The sequence below is a fragment of the Mercenaria mercenaria genome, unplaced genomic scaffold, assembly GCF_021730395.1.
Source record: "Mercenaria mercenaria strain notata unplaced genomic scaffold, MADL_Memer_1 contig_2248, whole genome shotgun sequence".
Classification (NCBI taxonomy): domain Eukaryota; kingdom Metazoa; phylum Mollusca; class Bivalvia; order Venerida; family Veneridae; genus Mercenaria; species Mercenaria mercenaria.
The window spans coordinates 40,096-62,946 of NW_026460295.1; the positions used below are offsets into that span (position 1 = coordinate 40,096).

General features: G+C 34.6%; 1 protein-coding gene across 1 annotated transcript in view; it reads right to left on the minus strand.

Annotated features, from left to right (window-relative positions):
• LOC128552295 (von Willebrand factor D and EGF domain-containing protein-like) overlaps positions 1 to 22,851 on the minus strand; it is a 44,045-nt gene that overhangs the window by 15,419 nt on the left and 5,775 nt on the right. Inside the window, exons 4-11 of the mRNA XM_053533328.1 lie at positions 15,167 to 15,193; positions 14,393 to 14,673; positions 12,117 to 12,203; positions 11,414 to 11,776; positions 9,059 to 9,144; positions 5,547 to 5,610; positions 3,608 to 3,802; positions 2,599 to 2,786 (exon numbers count right to left, since the gene is read on the minus strand). Of these exons, the coding sequence (XP_053389303.1) occupies positions 2,599 to 2,786; positions 3,608 to 3,802; positions 5,547 to 5,610; positions 9,059 to 9,144; positions 11,414 to 11,776; positions 12,117 to 12,203; positions 14,393 to 14,673; positions 15,167 to 15,193 (1,291 nt within the window). The remainder of the gene's footprint in view (positions 1 to 2,598; positions 2,787 to 3,607; positions 3,803 to 5,546; positions 5,611 to 9,058; positions 9,145 to 11,413; positions 11,777 to 12,116; positions 12,204 to 14,392; positions 14,674 to 15,166; positions 15,194 to 22,851) is intronic.

Sequence of the window (22,851 nt, forward strand, 5' to 3'; positions counted from 1 at the left end):
AAACCTTTTATATTTTCCCTCAGTTGCAATTATTATGTAATGAAAATATTGTCTAATTTCAAAGAATTTGACATGAATCTGTATGCGTGCAGCTTTGATTATAGCGAAGCGCGAAAGTACAATTGGACAACGGAACACCGTAAGAGACGTATCTTATTGGTAGAGAATATAAATTCATGAGATTAATTCAAGCCGTCAGTGAAATGAAACTGGAGCTGCCTTAGCCTTTCATGGAATACTCTCAAAAACCTAAAATAACAGGTAAGATGAGTTTGAAAAAGTTAATACACGCTACTAGTTATTACAGTGATAGCAATTTTAAACTTTAGATTTAATAGTGTAAATGATTTTCACAAAATACATGGATGAGTTCATAAAGAAACATAAACCTTGGCTTTATGCACTTATATTTTCCCCAAGTATTTTACTCTCGAGTGTCTCCTCCCACCTAACTAGAAGGCCTGTACTGGTTCTTCGTAGGAAAGACGGCTTCGCGTGTATCGGTGCTATACACTGGGCACGTTAAAGAACTAGACTGTCTATTCGCAAAGAGCTAGACTAAGTTAGCCGGACAGGCCTGAATCTAAAAATGATTTGTCTCTGTCTGTTCTGGGGGCTCTATCTCACTCTGTCCCTCTGGTCAGATCGCTCTGTGTCTGTACTAGTAAAGTGTGAATTTCGCGCCCTGTGTGGCTGCGTTTGTTACATGTAAAGCGCCTTTGAACGTGTTTATCATGAAAAGGGCGCTATATAAATCTGGTATAATAATAATAATAATAATAATAATAATAATAATAATAATAATAATAATGACCAGACAGATGGAGGAGTCTACAGACAGTTCTTAATTAAAGCCCATCGACACCGAGCTGATTTGTTATCTGTATTCTGTCCTGTTTCGTCGGGACTTTAAATGCGTTTCGCTTATTGCTTTGATATATATTTACATGAACATTCTTTAGTTAAATTGACAAATCGTGTCTTTTGTTACCATTATCTGTGTTATCGCCTGGCGGGGATAAGTTTTGTTTACTCTGCCTATCTGTGATGTGACTCCAGACTTTTAACTGGGAGTTTAAAGGGCGGTTTAATTCCTTCCATAGACATATTTAAGCTCTGTATTGATATTTTGCCAATAGCAGTTCCAGGTGATGTCAAACTGTTTTCCTTTATTTGTGTATTCTGATCCTGTTCTTTAGTTGCCTTAATTTGCATATGTATTTGTGTGTAAATATCAATCTTTCTGGTCTCGTTTGGGGAAGCTGTGTTGTTGAAGATAGATATTCCTACTGATTCTTTGTACTTATTTGAATTCTTTCTTGCTTGCTTAATGACAACCAATCAGCACAAGACATGTTAATTTCCTTCTTTTAAGGATAACCTCTTTATACATTTAGGTACCTTCAAGACGATATATTTTAAAATATATTAATCCTTTAACGTTTCGTTTCAACTAAATTATAATTATGCTATCGTTAAAGTAAATTAATAACATGAACCTGCGATTCTGATAAAAATAATAAAGTTTAATTACTCGCTGCTTTAATTAACAACAGATTTTACGCAATCGTTTATGCTGGCAAAAAAAGCAGGATTAAGCCATATTTGCATTAAATAGCGTAAGCCACCTACATTTTATGTAGAAATCTTAGTTTGTAGATATAGAGAATATTAGGTTACTGTCTTATAAATTCAAATTTATTAAGTAAGTCGGAGAAAATATAAAAGTCGAGGCTCTGCCGAGACTTTTATTTTTTCGTAGATGAACTTAATAAATTTGAATTTATAAGACAGTAACCTAATGTTCTATTTATCCTACCTTCTGATCTAAAATCATGATTTAATTAAAATTCAAAATTTACCACCAACAAGATCCGAGTCTGTCCTGCACAGAAATTAATACGACCCACCATTACGCAAACAGGTCTTTATTTAAAATAAAAATATAAAATAAGAGCCGAAAAACAAAGGCTAACCTTGTTTTGCTTTGTGTCCGACTTCTCTGTTCTGCTGAACATTAAAGAATAATTTTAATTTGCTGCCAATTGAAGTTTTGTCCGAAGTCCAGTCGAATGCCGGATTACCCATCCTCACCAAGCAAACGATTGACGAGATTTATATACACGCCATAACGCCGCTTGACAGAACAAATAGGCAAACCGTTTCCTCGATGATTTTATTCAATAACACTCCATTCCATTTGCAATATATTCCTAGATCGAAGTGTAGAAAGCTAAAATTCTGAACAAACGCTATACATGAGTCACTTTCCGTTTCTCCGAGCGTTTCCGTTATAAAAACTTTTTGTAGTAATTGCAAATACGGTATGCATACACTATACATTTGTGACATGGTCTCACGTACCTAATAAAAGCGCGTTTATGAAAATAATTGCATAAATATGTCTTTTAGCAGTTATTCTCAAAAACAAGATGGCGTCGTTTTAAAAAAAAATCCAGAAATTAGTTCGCCAAGCTTTATCTAGTCACTGACCAGATAAAGCAAAATTTATCTGACCCCTTGATTTTTGCCTTTATTTTGCATGAAGGTAGGATAAAACAAATTAAAGGAATCACAATATTATTTGAGAAAATATACCTCCAGCTTTTATTTGGATCAGTTTCTTTAGAATCAGGACGCTTTGCTCTGTCATTACTGATGTCACCATCAAATTTTCCACATAAGCCCTCAGTGTTCAGGTAATCAGCTAAACCTGGTGCAATATCAACGTTAAGAAGATGTCCGTACAGTTTTATTGTAACTTTTGTTCCGGTTGGTAAAATAACCTGTTTGATAAATTAGTACAATTAATTTTAAAAACATATTTATATAAACTGAATTTACAATATACGGACGATTATTCCATTTTGAAGTACAATTCTTTGTCCATGCGGTACTTAGTTCTTAAACAATTGGCCTGATTCCTACACAATCATGATAAACTATATACTAATGAAGAGTTTGTATTTATTTATGTGTATCAAATGTCCTATTATAAATTATATTGTGAAAATACTAATAACAATAGCAATGGAGAACGGCGCATTAAAAGCATATCTGTGAATGTATTCAAGTACCAGTCAGTGCCTAAAATACAACACATTGTAATGTATTCCACAAGCACATGATTTTGAATATGTTTTTGTACGTTTCTCTAATAAAGATTCAAAACAATATCATTTGGGTCGGCTGTGGGGGTTGCTAGTTAATACGTTAACAATTTTTCACCACGTCTTAAAAATGGTCAATGCTGTGAATATATTGTAGGTTAATTGAAGATACATAGTTATTAAGTCAGAGTGTTTATAAGATTAAAAATTCTAGGGTTTGTTGATAAGAGTGTTAGTCTGCGCTGTCCTCAAAGGAACATCAAAATTACAAAAGTTACATTTCAATCAAAACTAAGTCTTACATTTATCTGTATGTCTTTAAAATTCAACATCCTTTGGGTTATTCTTAAGAATATAGATATCTAGGTTCTGGAGAAAACACACTGAAATCAGTCAGAAGTGATATTTCAAAGATGGACAGCCTGAAGGTTATGTGAGGACTTGATTTTATATCAAGAGTTCCTTTGTCGTTTCCATATATCGGTTTTTAAACTTACTTCGTACTTTGAATTGTTGACTTTGAACACCTTTCGTCGAAGTATTCTATCTTGGCACTCCCTAAATCGTATATTCCATTTTCGTTTTACTCCGTTTCCGCAGTTGTTAACAATAAACACATCTCTACCAGCATTTACCACCACACCACAATTACACCATATATTTGTGTAGCATTCTGTTGTTTGCATTTGGACCTATGTTATAAATGTATGTAATAATTTTGTTAGATTTGACCCAATGCGGACATTGTAATTTTTATGTATTGGAATTAATCTGTAACTGTAATTGTGAAATTTCACTGAACAGTTTAAACAGATAAATGAAAAGCAGGCTCGCCCGACAGCAAATGTGCTTTAACTATTTTAGGAGATTAAGCGGTATTGAATCCGCTTAACTTAGAAACACCGAAAGTCTGAAACAAGTAGAAAATAATACAAGTACATTTCTTAGTAAATCATGAACAAATTCCAGGCTATATCAAAGTGAGTCTATAAAACCAGGATAAATATCCTATAGAAAAAAATGCACGTTCCAAAATTAGAATGCCTGAAATATTAAACTTAGCAGTGTTACATATACACAAAAATGAATAGGCAAAGTAAAACAAATGGACTACCAGAACATAATGAACAAATAAAGGAACACAACGGGATATCCGTATAGAACGGTCAGCGACAAAAACATCACAGTGGGAGTTTAAGCCATTATTGTTCAGGGAAAGATACAATTACAATAAGAAATGAACGCAGTACGAAACAAACACATACAGAAATGCGATGGAACACCACATGTCTTTGCTCGTAAATACTCAGTATAAATCACCATCATTTTCTAAAGTTACTGAAATGTTGAAATAAAACTTATGTCCGCTAAACAAATTCCTTGAACACAACGGTAACTCGTGTCATGGCATCTAAATCACAAAACATGGTTGTGTAAAGATATATCAAAAAACCGTAATGAATCAAATACATAGAAAAACCTTTAACTGCTTGACGAAACAGGCCAGAATACAAATATCAAAGCAGATTTGTCTCATTTGGCAATAAGGAAATTTCCACCAGTACCGTCGAACAAATCAAAAGCGGAAAGAGTAATGTCCAAAATATAAAAGACTGTACCCCAAACATAATGACATAATGTGTTTTTCAAAATCGTTGGGTCATTATCTCTTTTGATATTTTAAAACGTTTTACAAAACAATACTTTCTTGTGGGAATACCAGTTTCCTGAACGAAAGCTGCAACTTGACATAGATTTTTTCAATAAAAGGGCAAGTTCTTTTCAAAATTCACAGAAGTTATCTTAGTATAACGTTCAACAATATTGGCAGCAAACGATTTTGCAAAAATGTGTTTATATTAAAGCAGTTAATCCTCACCATGTTCAAAAGTTACAGGACAGTCTTTATAACATCTTACTTTTACAATATTATTATAAACGACTATTAACGTGTACGAAAAAGTTACAAAGGCATACATGTTTATATAAATTTAGGAAAGTGCAATACTTTTCAAACATACGATCAGTCTGTTGGATCTTCTCAAAAGTTGTGAGAAAATGTACAAAATCTCAGAGAATAAGAAACTGTCATCAATTATGTTCAAACTGCAATCACTTAAAGATGCAGTTAATAAGTCTTAACCGTGACGTCACAGAATACAATTGCAATTACCTTTTTTCTAAATTGAAAAGAAAACATTAACAATAATTTCAGTATTGTTGAATTACCGAAATTCAATTGTTCTGTTGAAAGTAGCTTAAATGAATGCTATATGAAACATGATTTTATGTAGCTTTAATTTAATTATTCAGATAAATAAAAACCCTGAGTCCGATACATTTAATACTACATAATTTGATGATGTCGTCATAGATCTTGATGTCTTTAGTAATTATGTTTAACATTTCAAGAATATGCATTATTTGTGCCTTTACCTGCGTCTGATACTTTGTATTTCTGTAGAGAATGAATTTTCCACTGTTCTGGTTTTCGTAACGTCTGAAATTGAAATAATCTAAGTTCCTATATTTAAATAAGCGCTCGTTATAAAGTAAACAATAGCAATGCACATTTAAGCAAAAATACTGAGAGTATATTCAACTACATGTAGAACTTTCACTTAAAGGAATTTATTTCTCTACAAAAATACATGTCTGAAAAGGTTGCAGTGGTAATGAGTAATATTCACATACTTGTAGTTTTGTTTCTGTAATTACGATTTTGAATAGGTCGAAATTAACATTGTTTTAAATGTTTTTATAACAGGTAAACAATTGTATATATTTATTCATTATATATTGAAATATACTCTATGCATAGTGAGAAAAATAGATAGATATTGAATGTGGTTAAAAATCGAATCCATGGACCACAAAGAATTTAAAATGAGGCGATTTCATGATTTTTCAAAACAGAATTGTTGTGCTTATATACGAAATGTGAATCATCTCGGTATTACAAGATAATGTTTTCGTACACAAATTTTTCGATAAAGTTCTCGTAATTAAGAGATAATTATCCCGAATGGATCTTGTAATAACAAGAAAAGATCTCGTCCTTACGTGATAAATTTCGCCAAATAACGAGAGAAGATCTCGTAAATTCGAGAATAAATTACCTGATTACGAGAAAAGAGGGATTGGTGCTTTGAAAACGATTTCCGATCAATAACTCAAGAACCACTTGACTTAGAATATTTAAACTTTATTGGTACACCGTTTATTTTGCGTTATCTTTAAGATTCAGTATGCCTTAAAATCTTCAAATCACTTGCCGCTCATCGATGTGGGTTCGAGCCTCACTCGGGGCGTTGAATTCTTCATGTGAGAAAGCCATTCAGCTGGCTTACGGAAGGTCGGTGGTTCTATCCAGGTGCCCATTCGTGATGAAATACTGCACGAATGGGCACCTAGGGTCTTCCTCCATCATTAACGCTGGAAAGTCGCCATAAGACCTAAAATTGTGTCGGTGCGACGTTAAACCCAACAAAATAAATAAATAAATAAATAAATAAATTCCTTAAAATCTAGTGTATAATTCTTATTTATTTGGGTAATTATTTATTTGTTTATTTTTCCACTTACTTGTTGTTTTAGCCATGTATCAATTTCTGTTATTAACACCATGTTGATGTACATATTAAGTTGAAATCTATCTATTGACACTGATCACTACCAACCTCGAGGCCATTATATCAAAAGGGAACGGTCACAGTGGCCTGAACTGGTTTCCGATCAATAACCATTTGCCCTAGAACCTTCGAACTTCATAGACATATGCTTTATCTATCTGGCCCATATTGATGTTTTTCGGCCCAAAGGTAAAACAAACTATGAAATTTAAAGGTTTTAGGTCAAATGGTACTCGAATTATTTGCTAGAATTCGATTTTAAGATCAGGTACGCGACCTTCACCTGTGTATTGATCCTAATTCTAAATAGGTCATCTACTGACCGAGACCAATGTGTAAGTTGTATCTACAGATTCTATGCCAACTGGCTCTGAGTCTACCTATTCTTAATGATCAGGTTCCTGTGACCTTGACATCTAACTACTGACCCAAGAACAATAGGGCTTGTCAACTTTTAAGGGTTAATGTGTATGGTTCTCCAGTTATTGATTGGAAATCATTTTCTAAGCTCATGCCCCCTGACCTTGACATTTGACCTATTGGCCTAAAACTTTACTCGTCACAACGAGATTATGATCTCGTAATGAGCTTTTTTCTCGAAATTACCTCATCCGTCTTTTCTTGTTATAACAATATCTTTTCTCATTTTTTCAAGATCTTTTCTCGTAAGAACGAAATAATTATGTCGTAGTCACGAGATCTTATTGCGTATTAACGAGTTTTATTGCTAGTGATAACGAGACTTTAGATCATAATAAAGTACATAAATATATTTTATTTGATGCTCTCCTACCTAAGCTATCTATCAATACATCAACGTAAGATATTCTATCTTCAGTGTGGACTAAGTAGTTGTCTTAAATGCTCAAACATGTCATACATTGAAGTACTGGTGAAAACAAAACACATATTTCACCATTATTCAATTTATTGGTTATTTTGCTTCTGAATCCTTCTCACTTTAATCTACCACTGTGTAATCTCACGTCAATTTCCTTTTAGTTGATATGTATGTAAGTGTGTACATATATGTATGTATGTATGTGTGTGAGTACGTGTGTGTGCATGTGTTTATGTATGTATATATTACAAAATAGGCTATGATGTTGCTAATATAAGTGCCCATACAATTTTTTGATAATGATATAGTAGACATTGTTTCGTAATGAAGATATAAAATTTCCTCACGCCGAAAACAAATCGGATATATTAGTCTGTGTATAATTTATATTTGCATAGCTGCATCATATTTTTTTGTTAGATCGATTACTGACAAGCAGCTAACGCCTGACGGCGTTTTTGCCGGGTTTTCTGAATTAGGTGATAATGAGTTAAAGTTCTAATAAAGGCATACAATAAATAACCTTCAAATAAATAAGCACTATTGAAGGAAAAATGGAAAACAAAAAAAATGGACAGGTAGAAAATGAAATTAAAGAGATAAATTGGTGTTAAAAATAAATGTAAGAAACACACCATTTTCAGTGTTTATATCCCTGTGACCTTGACCTTTGACATGAAATCAATAATAGTGGTTATGTACACATCAAGACCAACATACGTATGAAATTTCAAGGTCCTAGGTGAAATACCTCTCCAGATATTGAGTGGAAACAATTTTCAATGTTAAGGTCCCTATGATTTGACCTTTGACCCAGTGACCCTGAAATCAGAAGGAGTCATGTTCACATCAAGAACAACATACCTATGAAGTTTCAAGGTCCTAGGTGAAATACTTGTCCAGATATTGAACGGAAACCATTTTCAATGTTCAGGTCATTGTGACCTTGACCTTTAACTCAGTGACTCTGAAATCAATAGTGGTCATGTACACATCAAGACCAACATATCTATGAAGTTTCAAGGTCTTATGTGAAATATTTGTCCAAATATCGAGCGTAAACCATTTTTAATGTTCAGGTCCCTGTGACCTTGACCTTAGACCCAGTAACACCAAAATCAAAAGGAGTCATTTTCACATCAAGATCAATATACCTATGAAGTTTCAAGGTCCTAAGTGAAATACGTGTCCAGATATTGAGTGAACAAAAAGGTTAACAAGAGACTCATTATTTCCATCCATCCGCCCGCCCATCCGCCCATCCGCCCATCCGCCCGGACAGATCTAATCCACAAGCCGGACTTTTCTTCGAAAACCCGGCCAAAAATGTGACTTTTAAAAATTCAATGATGATTATTATCTTAAAGAAGAGACTGTTTAGCTTATAATACATAGCTGAGGTATAATCATATTGATCTTTAGAACTATGCTGAAGGTAAGTTTTTTAAACTTGCAGTTATTTTGTAACTACTTACATTCCGTCAAATGATCCCATGTGAGGATCGTTGTGCGAATAACACAGTTTGTTTTTCAGCAATGTCATATCTGTATGTACCTCTACCTAATAATAAAAACACAACTGATAAAATGTATAATAAATAATACAAGTAATAACTCTTGTGAAGTTTAAAGCATCAGGTATATAGAGTGAAACTGACTTGGATAGATCTCTACGTTTCTTTTGGATATATCTGAATCTATTCGTAACTGTCACTAATAGGACAAACAACAGTCAGTTTCTTTCTTGACTTAAACATCTGTAACCGATAAACAATTGTTCCTTTTTAAATTAGTAAGCAACATCTGAAATTCGAAATGGACACAAGTAATAATTGAAGGAAGTATTACAAGAAGAGTGCTCAGTCACGTTCTGATCAAAATATAGATATTTCTACCATTTTATTGTATAGGGCATATCCTACATTTGTATCTTCTTACTGACTACATGACCAATGATATCCGTAATGACATCCTAAGATTTTGCAAAAATTGCGAAGTCCTTAGCAGGACTCTTATCTCAAACTTCAGTCACGAAACGTGCAGAGACTGCAATTCGACAAATATGTATAATGTTCTTAGTCAAAAAACATAAAATAGAAAAAGTGGAAAACCACAGGTCGCCAGCACAACATAAACGAAAATGTTGCAGGCCCGGTTTGACTGAGTTTGTTTATTCTATTCAAAACCTCATTGAAATTAAGAAAAATATGCATATTTTATGTATTTGACCCCCTTTTCGCACTAGCCTTGCTTGACGTTACCCCATTTTTGCACATAGAGAATTCTGAAAATTGGGATTCGTGTAAATTTTTTATTTAAAATTTCACAGATAATTACAACATTCATCATGTAAAATAAATATTTGACTCTTCCACACATTTTTATTTACCCATTACCAACTTGAAGCCTAGATAAAAATGTTTGTTTATGCATTTGTTTAAGGCAATCAAAATGTGCCATAACGCCCGTTTTGCACGAAACCCCTCTGTATCTTCTTTTAAAAAGACGCGCCTTAAGCTGGACACATACTGGTTTTGTATACAGTAACACCTATTATCTTTAAGGATGTTCTTCACACATTTGTTATGTGATTCTTACATTAGCAAAACATTTAACTTTAAACATTGCTTTTGTGAAACTTAGTAAAAGTAATATGATAAATTAATTTAACAGTGTTTTTAGATTTAAAGAAAGCAAAAATATATAAAGTTTTAAACTGTTTAAAGGGTAGTAATTATCAATATGTATAGCTCGTTTTAGGCATATACTTACTTTGATAAATCAAAGTAAATACTAGTATGCACATTAAAACAGTCATCATTTGCACATTTACCAAAGTATCATTTAATTGATTGTTACGAAATAATCTGCAATAAAAGTGAAATGATTAAACTAATATCTTGTCGGAAAGTTTCGGCAAGAAACACAAATGACCATTGTGTCCATAATTATTGATACTGTGTTTTTTTAAACAAAACCAAACACAGATCGATATTACTTTTGGTCTTAATATGACAAAGTAAAAATGATAAAATACAAAGTTTAGTAAATTTAGTAATTGCTAGATTTTTATTTATTTTCATGAAGTTCGACACCGGCTTTTTATATTTCATTTAGACACTTTTCTCAATCACTTTTTAAATGTCTATGCAAAATGTAAAACTGTTAGCTTTATACATAATGATTTAAGTAATATTCGTAGTGACATACGGAACAATAAATGGATTGTATCTGTAAATCAGTGGATGTATTTATCTATTTTGATGTGTATGCATCTATTTTGACAATGACCCAAATATTGATCATTTCAGCTATAATAATTACAAAAACTATATCTGATATTTCAGGATGTTTTCAATTTCAGAATTTTTCTCGTTATATATCAATTTATATCTGTACAAAAATAAATAGAAAGCCTACTCGCTAGATATAGCTATATATGCATTTGTATTTGTAGAAACAACTTTAACAAAATATCATTTTAGTAATAGTTAAAAGCATTTAAAAGCTATCCTTTTTTATAAAATATTAACTTATTATTTCATCTTTTTAAAGTTATTATCATCTAGAGCTTGATCATGTTCAATAGAATTGATTCTATAATGAGACTTAAAACGTAGATCTTACCTAAATCATGTTTGATTAATGTATCGCATATAGTTGCGTAATATTTTAAATACAGTTTAACTATATTCCTAAGACCAAATATATAGAACGCTCACAAGCGTATTTTACTATCATTCAATGTAAACAGATGTGACGTTATTATTTAGATGAAAAATGGCATCCATTATACCCAAAAATATCAAAAACGATTGGTACAGACTTACCTTTATAGGATCAAGAAAATAATTCGCAAAGAAAGGGTGTGTCGGAACAGTGGCACGTGTATTTAGAACTAAATTAAATTTCGTCGTTATATCCAGCCTTGTTACTCCGTCAAAAGCAGTCAGATGTAATGGCACCCATTGGTTAATTCTGTCACTTCTAAAACTTAATCCACATCTATTCCGAACACCCTTTGTTTGTGATAAATCTGGCATCTTGCAGCTTTTTGATTTTCTTGGAATGAAAACATTCACGTCCATACTACATTTTCCTAATTCGACATCGGCACAGCCAAAAGGAACAGTGATACGCAAGAATATGGTCGTATCTTCTTTGTTGCTTACTCGGATGGTTTTGTTAAGCACCTTAAACAGAGTCATGATGACACAAAGTGAACACTTGAAAAAATACAGATATTTTTATACGAGATATACAGTACACGTAAATAAAACTGCCAAGTTAAAGGGTCATCGATCACGAAAACTTAGATAAAATATCGTCTAACGGCAAAGTGTTTTTTTGTAATTATAAGACATGCTGTTTTAGCATTCAATAGGCATTCCAGAAGACGCAAAATCAGCGATTAATTGTTTCATAAAAATAAATATTTGAACAAATATTTTCAAATATTTTTGAAATTGCGACATTAAATTTCAAGTGAATAGTGCTGTGTTAATAATTTTCGAAATTATTTATTTCAAGTACCTCAATTCCGAAGAACTTCGGATTACTTTCCCTTGCTAAACTTGAAGTCCCAATTTCATCATGTTGTGCTGTTACCGAACATGCAATCTGTCAAATAAATACATTCAATTGTCATCAAGTGGCTTGCATGCCATTAGTAATATAGTAATCACTCACCTCTTACATTTGTGAGTTCAAGCCCTACATCTGATAAAGTCATCGGGCTATCATGCTACACAAAATGCCCGCCTATGCGTGAAATGTTAATTATTGACATTTTGTACAGAATACTATCCTAACATACCAATGGGCCTGTACACATTAATATTTGCCAGAATACTGTTGATATACTTCACTCCCTAGGTAACAATTATAACAAAACCTTCACTCAAGAATAGAGGAATAGAGGCTGAATACCAACAATCAGAGATTTTAATGACAGTTTGAAAAATGTATAGATTTAGATACTTATCTATAAATTTTTTAGCGAATACAATATCGTAAAATGTTGTACTTTACATTATGTATGTAAATCAAGTAGAACCAAACGAAGTAGACGATTTTTTTCTGAACTTTGCAACTGCTTCGCGTTCAAACATTCTAGGGGAAGGGTCTCAGTTTCAAACAAAAATTGCAGACCTCATGCAGAGTAAGAATTCTTGTGCTCATACTTAACTTGCTCATTTTGTGCAAAATCAAAGTTTCATAGCTTATCTTGCGAGTACTGTGTTGGAACATGGTACAAAAATGTGCGAGTTAGATCCCCATAAAGCCGCACTGGTAAAATCAATATAAATTCGTAATTCATGTGGTTTTCTGTATACCGCAGTTAAAACCATTCATATCTTTTTCCCTTTTCCGATAAATTTATGGAAAATAGTGACTTTACCTTGGAATATAATACTGAACTTGCCATATAAGTTATGAAATGGACAGTTTAATAAACGTTTAGTTTATAAGCGGTTTAACATTTCTTCAAATTTCAATAACAGTCAGAAGAATATTCTAATGGCAAAAACAACTAAAGATTCTTATTTTCTATATCACTTGCCCTTGAGTACATATCTATGTTGATAAGTATCGAGACCAATGTACGCTAAGTCTTTCAAGTGAATCAGCATCATTTTTTCAAGTTTTCAACATGATCCCCTACCAAATTTTTACAGTAGACTTATTTCATACCAGAATTAAAATTACTAAACTCTTATTCTTTTCTAGATTAAATCTTATATTCTTTAGAATCTTACTCGCGCTAAAGTGTCTGCAAGAAAACATGTGTCTAAAAGTCGTATTAAAATATCTCATATCAAAAATTTAGACATCGCTCTACGAGATGTGTGAAAACTGAATTATTTGTGCGTGTCGAAGGCAGATAAAGGGCGTATTCGACATCAAATATCTCAATAATATTATAAATAAATGGCTACAAAGAAAATCACGGAAGCATAAAGGACACGTGTTATCTCTTTTTTTTTATCTCGTTGCTACGAAATATACTGACACAAATTATTTTTTACATATTTGTCCAAAAATATTTTCTTTCATTTTATCTCACGGCCGTGAGATAACATAAACTCTTCACATTGTCCTTGCTATGATCATCTTGCGCAAATAATTAAAAATGCACAATGTTTAAGTTTCGGTAACATACATTTTTCCATCATAATAGGACACTGGTTGAGCATCAGAATCTTTACCCTGAGTGCCAAATTGATTTAAATTTGAAACGGTGAACTAAAATACGCTTCTCTGGGTGTCTCTATACGGCGCTAGAAATGGAATGATGTTAAGAGCTTAGCTTAAATGTTGTATATATTTCTGAAACAGTCATACTTAAAACGAAGCATATTTTTCTTTTATCCTATATTTCAGTTCCATATATGCACTAAGAGGCATTTTTTTTAAATATAATTACAAGGTTGTTGTTGTCTGAACCTATATTCGCCAATAAATAAATAATGGCTCTCAAAGAGTAGCTTTCTTGAATAAATTCTTTACTCTAAGTTACGTTGATGCGCTGTGTTTTGCAGTGTGTTATTTATTTGTATAAATCCCGAACTGATATATTTAATTGTCTGCTCTTCTTTCGTTTAACTCTAACTGACTTAATAGGTTTATGCATCTGCCTGGATTTCTTTAACGTATTTTGGTTAGTTGTCAATTGTACAGCAAAACGTTCAACAGTTTGACGTTGCAAATACAGTAAGAGAAAAAGCTAGAAGAGATTCAGTTCATGATTCTTAGAACTCTACCTATTAGTAAGCAGTTATTTTTTAATTATACGTTAAGAAACTTACAGTAATTCCGAGATGACCAAAATTCTTGTCTCTTAACATTCCTTCTGTGAGTGCAGTCTTGTCTCTGAAGTCAAACTGGCTTACATATTGTATTGGGTCAAACCGTTTTATTGTATGTGTCCATGAACGACCAGTTGAAATTCCCCATTCCACAGCGTAAAAGTAGTTTGTTCCAGCCGGCGGAGTAAAATCGCAAAAAAAGTTTAGCATATTGGTAGCACCAGGTTTGACGACAACCGCTTCTATAACCGGTTTTACACTTGAAATATCTGGTGGGGTATCTAAATTATGATGCGTTATACATTACATAAGTCAAAAATTAATCAGTGGCAATGTTTTGGTAAGATTTACTTCACACTTTTATTTTTTTTAATCGTAAGGTGCTGTAAAACACATATGAAGTTTTAGTTGCTTAAATGTACAAAGCTTGTGTAGAAGTTATATATAGAAAGTATATCAACTACATTTTATGTAGTAACCTCACCGCAGAATTTTGTTACTGTCTTTAAATTATTTTATGTCAAATATTTGCAGTGATAGAGGATTGTTTTGGTCAAAGTCTTTGACACAATTCTCCCTCGAGTTACCCCTAGAGCCTTGAGGGGTAGATCATTTTATTCTGTTTAGTGACATACCTTTGTGTACTACCATTCTTTTGTTTGTTTGATGATATACCTTCTGAATAAAGTAAGAAATTACAAACATTTAGTAGCGAATAAAAGTTCTAAAAGCAATACATCTTAAATGACGTAACGGTATCATAGCGAAACTCACCAGTTTCATTGGATGGTTGTAAACTCTCTGGAAATGGATAAATTAAAAATATTTATTATTTATTTGAACATATATGTATTGCAGAGCAGATTTATTCATAATTATGATCATAATTGATTTTGCGAAATAGCAATCTTAAAGAAATTAATATCAACTTAGGTGGCTCATTTCTTTTTTAATTTCTAAACATATAAACATGAACCTTCTTTTGTGTTTATTATCTTCAGTTACTATAATAATTTTATATTAGCTAATCCGTCGATTTTGTTTCAAATTACTTAGGCGTTTATGTCAATGTTCTATAGTGCTCATTTCGGGTATCTTCATTTATAAAATCATGATACTATGTGCTGCTTTCTGAAACGGTGTTAACAATTATACTTCTTGTTGCAAAACCTAGCTAACTAAAAAAGGGGAAGGGTGGTCTAGTGGTTACGGTGTCGGGCGCTCAACCCAGGGATCTTGGGTTCGAGCCCTACTGGGAGGTGGGGGGGGGGGGGGGTCCTGTCCATGACTTCTCATATGATACCAGTACTGGTTTTTCCAGGAAGTGGTCTCGAGAAAAAAAGGTTCAAAAAAGCTTTAGGCTTTCATCACAGTCGAGCTAAAATAAATTAGTATTAACTAAAAATCAAACAGGATTATCAATTATGTATCAGATTATAACTTTCAGTTTAGCAATTAATGAATTGATATTTTCAGTGGGTTAAATATTGAAAAAAAATCCTGGTTTTATTAAATGTATACCGCCATTAAGGAGAAAACACTGACGAACTTCGATCGAAACATTTACAACTTCTATTAACTGCAAATGGCGAATAATAAATCAATACAACCAAGGGGAACAACCAATCCTATTCTATTCTTAGGATAAAACCCGGTATACTAGGTACGGTACAATGCAATGTATACCAACACTAATAAAACTATGGCGCTGCCTCCTTTTCTTTGAATAAAACTGTCGTACAAGTGTATCTATCCGATTATACATGATTTAATCAAACTAGAAGATAAAGCTGTGAAATGACGTTAAACGCGCTCGCTGTGTTCTGGAATGCAAATTCAACGTTTCAAGTGACTGTGCTTGAGCGTCTGGAAATTGTACGTGTTCATGAGCTTCTGGAGCCTGTAAGTGTTCCATGATCATTAGCGGTGGCACACTTTCCTCATCGTTATGTGGGTGGGTAATCGTTGCTGGAATATCTACTTCACCAGGAGAAGCTACCTTCAGACTTTCTTCAATATCACTATCACAGTCACTAACGTCAGGTTTGTGGTAGGTGAAATCTGATATATCTTGAGGTACATGAAAGCATACGGATAACTTAACTTTGTATGAATATGCGCGCAACTGACTCCCTAAAAAATTTTTGATGTAACATTCCATACCATTCCCCATCTATAGACACTATTATGTAAAGCGGCCGAGAAACATGTTTACTCCTGTCAGCATAAATGTACACTATGTCGCCATCATTTAGTATTTCCTTTTTTCTTGCTTCACTATTAGGGAACTTTGATTTTTCACTATGTGCATGGTTTGTTTTTCTAGATAAGTTTTGACCAAGGATCACCTCCCTGTCTACCATAGAGAGCTGTTCATTAGTCAACTGATCACGCTTAGTTCACATTTCGCGGGAAGAAATACCGCCTTTTCTTAGCCTACAATTCAAACGATTTACAGCAACTGACAACTATAATTTGTTTTGTGGATCTCCATCTGGTTGAATACGAATGAGTTCATCTTCGAGTTCTGCTATAGCTTTCTCTGCAACAGGATTTTTGTTTAGATTTTTAACGCGACCGACATCTAATGTAATGTAAGCCTGTTTTAAACCTTCATCATCACGAAGCGCAGTAAATGCAGGTGCTGGATCGACTCTGTTAACTGCAGGAGGTCCATGAATTGGATGCATATCAGTACTCAAACAAATTAACGCTTCCCTTAAAGTATCTTTTTGTTCATTCTCTATGATAACTGACATTGTATACGAAGTGACAGTTTCACGTAGAACAAATATACATTGTCTACTTCGTTTCAAAATGTCAGCAGCGAATGATATTCCGATCGAATCTGGAGGGTCACCACTCGACTGATCTACTAAAGCCTTTGGAAACATTTTGATCGAGGCACACGTGTGGCAAGAATTTGTTCGATGGTTTTATTCATGTCAAGTCCAAAGAAGCATCTCCAACTGATGTTTGGTTGGGTGATCTAGTTTAATATGAATGGCAGTCAGTAATCCTTTTAGAACTGATCGTGGTACGATTGTATGTTCTTTATCGGGTAACAAAGGAATTGAGCGCTTTACAACGAGTACATTGTCTTTAGATATTGTAGCGACCTGCAAATACGTTTTTACGTCTTTACCGTTTGTTACCTTTTTGGAGGGGCGAGTACCCTGTTTCAGATGTGAATATACGCAGCGTAAATCTGGGCACTCAGCCTGGATATCTCTCCATGCTGATCTGGCAGTAAATGGTAAACGTGATGTTTCATTTAAAATATCATCTACTTTGATTGACCGCACAACGGAATCTTCCATAACCTGAATAAATGTACATATCTGACATTTTTTTTTCAGTACACGCAGGTGCATTTCTGCTCGCGAAGTCAGATGGGACATTCGCAGAACAGCTAAATGTTTCACTGAAACTTGATACCTACTCACAATAGACAGAAATGACGTAACTCTCGGACTAGCAGAGAATTCACCGCGATAGAGCTTCTGAATGGCTTGTACACATGGCTGACTGTCTGTCAGTACACACGCAGTTTTACTTGACTGGATAAGGTATGGACTGAAATGTTTCACAGATGCACCAATACTTAAAGCTTCTATTTCACACGGTAGCCAAGTAACTTGATGCTTGCGTAACTTGGCACTAAAGAACCCAGCTAAACATAACTTGTCATTTCTTGTTACATACAATGTGGCTCCAATACCCCGCCTAGATACAGAGGCATCGGTCACAATCCAAAGCTGATCGTCAGGTTGTGGGATTACGATAGACTTATGGTTCTTCAAAGCATTTTTCGCCCTGTCGAAACATTCAAGGAATACATCATTCTATTGTATCTTCTCTTGCGAAGCGCGACTTGCTGTCAAATCATCCAACGGTGACACATACATAGAACACTGGGGCAAAACTTTGTATGCTCCAATGAATGACCGCACCCCATGTACTGTCTCAGGAGGCCGACACGATACTAGTGTAGAAATTCTATGGGGACTGGCTGACAGCTTTCCCTCAGACCACACCCAACCTAAATGTTTGTTGTTTTTGGACAAATGACAGTCTTAGATGGTGCTAGTTTCATGTTATACCTTTCCAGAGCCATCAATACACGTTGCCAGTTGTGAAGTAACTGTTCCGGGGTGTCTCCTCCATAATATAGATCATCTGCAGGTTTACACACTATGCCCTCTTGTAACAAATCTCCAAGGATACGGCACATCAATTCTTCGTTGGCTGTCTCCGAACCCGACATACCCATTACACATCTGATATAAACTCTAACTCCTCTGTATGGTGTGGCCACACCGCAGTACTTAAGTGAATCATTTTATAGCGGAATTTGACAAAAGGCACTTTGCAAGTCAGACACTATCAAGTATTTCCATTTGGCTATACATCTTAAGACCGATTCAACATCAGGCATCAAAGATGGCTGAGGTTTACTGTAACGACCTACATCAGTAAACGCGTTAACGAGTCTGTAACCACCTTGTGCTTTTTTTACAAGAAATGAGGGGTTCAAGTATTCTATATTTATACAGACATTTTCCGGACGAGCGAACACACCGAGCTGCTCTAAATCGTCAAATTTATGCTGGAGATCTTCTAACTTGTCCCTGAAATACTGTGGTACTCTGCCTTTCCTTTGAGGTGGGAGTACTGGTCCCATATTAACGATAGCCTTAGAAGGGCCAACGGCACCATTATATCCTGAAATATCAGGCCTGAATACATCATCATATTTGTGTAACATAAATTGAAAGTTTTGTTTAGTCTCTTTAGATAGCATGTTATCCGGGTCTAACTGTCAGAATTATGTTGAGACCTAGATTTACATGGGGTATTTTCACTGAGTTTCATATCAATTTCGGAGGTACCATAACTTTCAACGGTATTTCTAGCATTACACACATGTTCATGTTTGCGTGTTGTTATAAGAAGGATTAGAAGTGTCATTTAGGATACGAATTTCCCCGCTTACGGCATCCACTATTTGCGGACACAGCCATGATCTGGATCAACATCACTTGGTGTATCCAGTTCAACATACGATCCAGGCCAGGTTACTGTAGACACTGCTGATGCGTGCAAAACAAATGCTCCTTGACCTCTACGTACACAGTGCTTAGAACTGTCCTGAGCGACTGGACCATAATGAACAGTCTCTCTATCTTGAATAAGGATTTGTTGCTTAGCAGGTCTAACAGAGATATCGTTAGCAGTCATGAATGGAATACCGCCAAGGATATCTACATCTAAATCATTTACCACAAGTGCCTCAAGTTGGATTTCAAAATTTCCGCGAGATAATGTTAGGTGTGTCTCCCCAATAATGATTAAAGGGGTCACTCCATCTGCTTGGAGAGTACTCTGAATACATTTTTGAATTGGTGCATAATATATTTTGCAAGAGAGTGTCTTATCATGCTTATTTCTGCATCAGTGTCAAGAGTTATAGTTACAGGAAAATGCTGATAGAACATCTTAATTGTGGGCTTTGTACACACGCGTCTGGAAACTGAAAGCACTTTATTAGTGTCCCTAGTGGACTGACTGAGAAATGTATAATCGCGATCATCATAATCTGATTTAGAATCACTTTCATCTCCGACAATTGCCTGCCTAACTTTGGTCATATATCGTTTATCTTGTTCGGGAAGGAATTTGCAAGTCTTAGAGCTCAAAAAGTGGTGAAACTTCAGCCTGCCAGCTTTTTTACACAGGTAACTTTAAGGAAGAGCGAAGTACTTTAGCTTCATTAGATGTAGCTATTTCATCCAATAAACTATCGAGAACAAGTGAAATTTCAGGTTTCAGAGACGCAAGGTAGGCGTTAGTTCCTCAACATTTGCTGGTATTTCTCCCATGTGGCTTATTCCACCTGTAGTTGTGAGTAAACTATCTTCAACAAAGCTGTTTAACCGTTGATAAAGTGTCCGCCACTAGTCTGAAAGCCGAAGTGTAATCTTATGGCCTGCCAAATGTCATTCATGGATGTAGAGTTTTTCACAATAGTGTTTCTTGAAATAACTGGGCAAAAATTTGCTATTTGTCCCAACATCAATTCCAAATGTGTTACTTTTTGTGCACCTGTACGACGACTTGCTTCTGGCACATCTCCACCATCAACAGTTTGGCCTCTTAGAGGTGTAGTGCTTGTCTTTTTTTGTCCATTTAGCACCATCCACAAGAAATGGTGCAAAATTATTGTCAAATGAAAGCGTGTATTGCAAGTTTTGTCGCCACGACTCAAACGATGTAATTGTTTCATTCTTAGTTAACCTCCACTGTTTTGGAGCACGTGATGCCATACTGGTTGACGGATTTTACCAAATGTCATCAAAAAGGTTCTAGAAGTTAATTTTAATCGAATATAAACAGCTATTGTAAAAACTGCCTCGTCAGTTTCCAGGTCTGAGATGTTTTCTTTCCTTCACGTTTGGTAGTATGGCTTTTAAAAAGTTCTTGTTCGAATAGGCGTTGTAGATTCTTTTTGTAGTAAAGTCAAGTTTCACTTTATTTAAATTGATGAAATACTTCACTTTATTTTATTTATGTTTAGGTCGTATATCATTACTCCGTATTCCGTTGTATCATGTTTGTACTCTGTATTCCGTTGTATCGTATTGTATTGTACTCTGTGTTTGTATTACCATGCCCAGTCATGTGTCCACTCGTGCATTTGAACTTGTTTTGTAAGAAAGCAGACGTTTTCATTGGTCAGTTTTGCTCTTGCACAAATAACAACTTTCGGCGCGAACTAACATTTGCACGGCCCTCTATTCATCATTCTTGAGAATCATTGTCTAGTGAACGCAAGTTCCTTAAGAACTACTTTTATACTTATACTTCAGTAATTTAACGTCCTTACCTTTGGACACATTACTATTTAAAGATATAAGTGTACCTTTGCTAGTCGATTCTGGTAAGATATTTAGCATTTTTTTTTTCCACGTTTTCTATTGTTGCCTTGTATTTCGTATTGTTTTAGCTCACTGAGCCAAAGGCTCAGGGTGAGCTTTTGTGACCGCTCAATGTCCCGTCGTCCGTCGTGCGTCCGCCAACATTTTCTAAAAAAATCTTCTTCTTGAAAACCACTGGGCAGAATTACACCAAACTTCACAGGAATAATCCTTGGGTGGTCCCCTTTCAAAATTACCCAAAGAATTTAATTACATGCAGAACTCTGGTTGCCATGGCAACCGAAAGGAAATTTTTTAAAAATCTTCTCGTCCAAAACTGTAAGGCATAGAGTCTTGATATTTGGCATGTGAGATCATCCTATGGTCCTCTATCAAGATTGTACAAATTGTGCTCCTGAAGTGAAAAGAGGCCCCGCCCGGGGGGTCCCAGATTTTACATAGACTTGTATAGTAAAAAACTTTAAAAATCTTCTTGTCTAAAACCACAGGACCTACGCCTTTGATATTTTGTATGTAGCATTTCCTTGTGATCCTCTACCAAAATTATTCAAATTATGCCCCTGCGATGAAAAGAGGCCCTGCCCCGGGGGTTCTCAAGTTTTACATAGACTTATATAGGAAAAAAAACTTTAAAATTCTTCTTGCCTGAAGCTGGAAGACCTAGGCTCTTCATATTAAGTCTGTTACCTTTCCCAGTGTTTCTCTACCAAAATGTTCAAATTATGTCCCTATGGTGTACCAAGTTTAACACCGAATTATATAGGAAAAAAATAAAGATCTTCTTGTCTGAAAGTTCAAGACCTGGGCCTTTGATATTTGGTATGTAGCATTGCCTGGTAGATCTCTAACAAGTTTGTTCAAATTGTGCCCCTGGGGTGAAAAGAGGCCCCACCCTGAGGGACACTTGTTACAATTATGAATTAAATAGGAAAAAGTGCATCAAAAATTATCAGATCATATTTCCTAGACTGTTTAATTATAATTACCTGATGGCCCCAAGTGATTAGGGATCACTTGACTGTGACCTTGACCTACTGATCTACTGTCTTGTTTTTTTTTATACAGCCTTGAAATTTGGATGACATGTACAGTTTTGCACACCGATATTAAAACTGACTTTCAGTTACCATGAATGCGACCTACTGACCTACCTTCTTAATATTTTAGCATCAGTTTGCCATTTGAAAGATATGGTTCATATTACTCAGGTGAGCGATTCAGGGTCATCATGACCCTCTTGTTTTTTTATGTTCCTGATTTTACTGTTTTATGTCGTAGGTTTTTCTTCATGTACTTTACTGGTACTGTTCAACAAATAAATTGAAGAAACCCCTTTACACAGTTGTGTTCAACTTCCCAAACTACCACTACTACATTTAACACCATTGCCACCACGCCATTAAGGAGAAATGTAAATGTATTAAATAAATAAAACAACGTTACTATCTATCTAAAGGTAAAATAGCACGTTAAATCATTCTCGATAATCTCTTAAAATCAGCTTGAAATGTGCAGATCCAT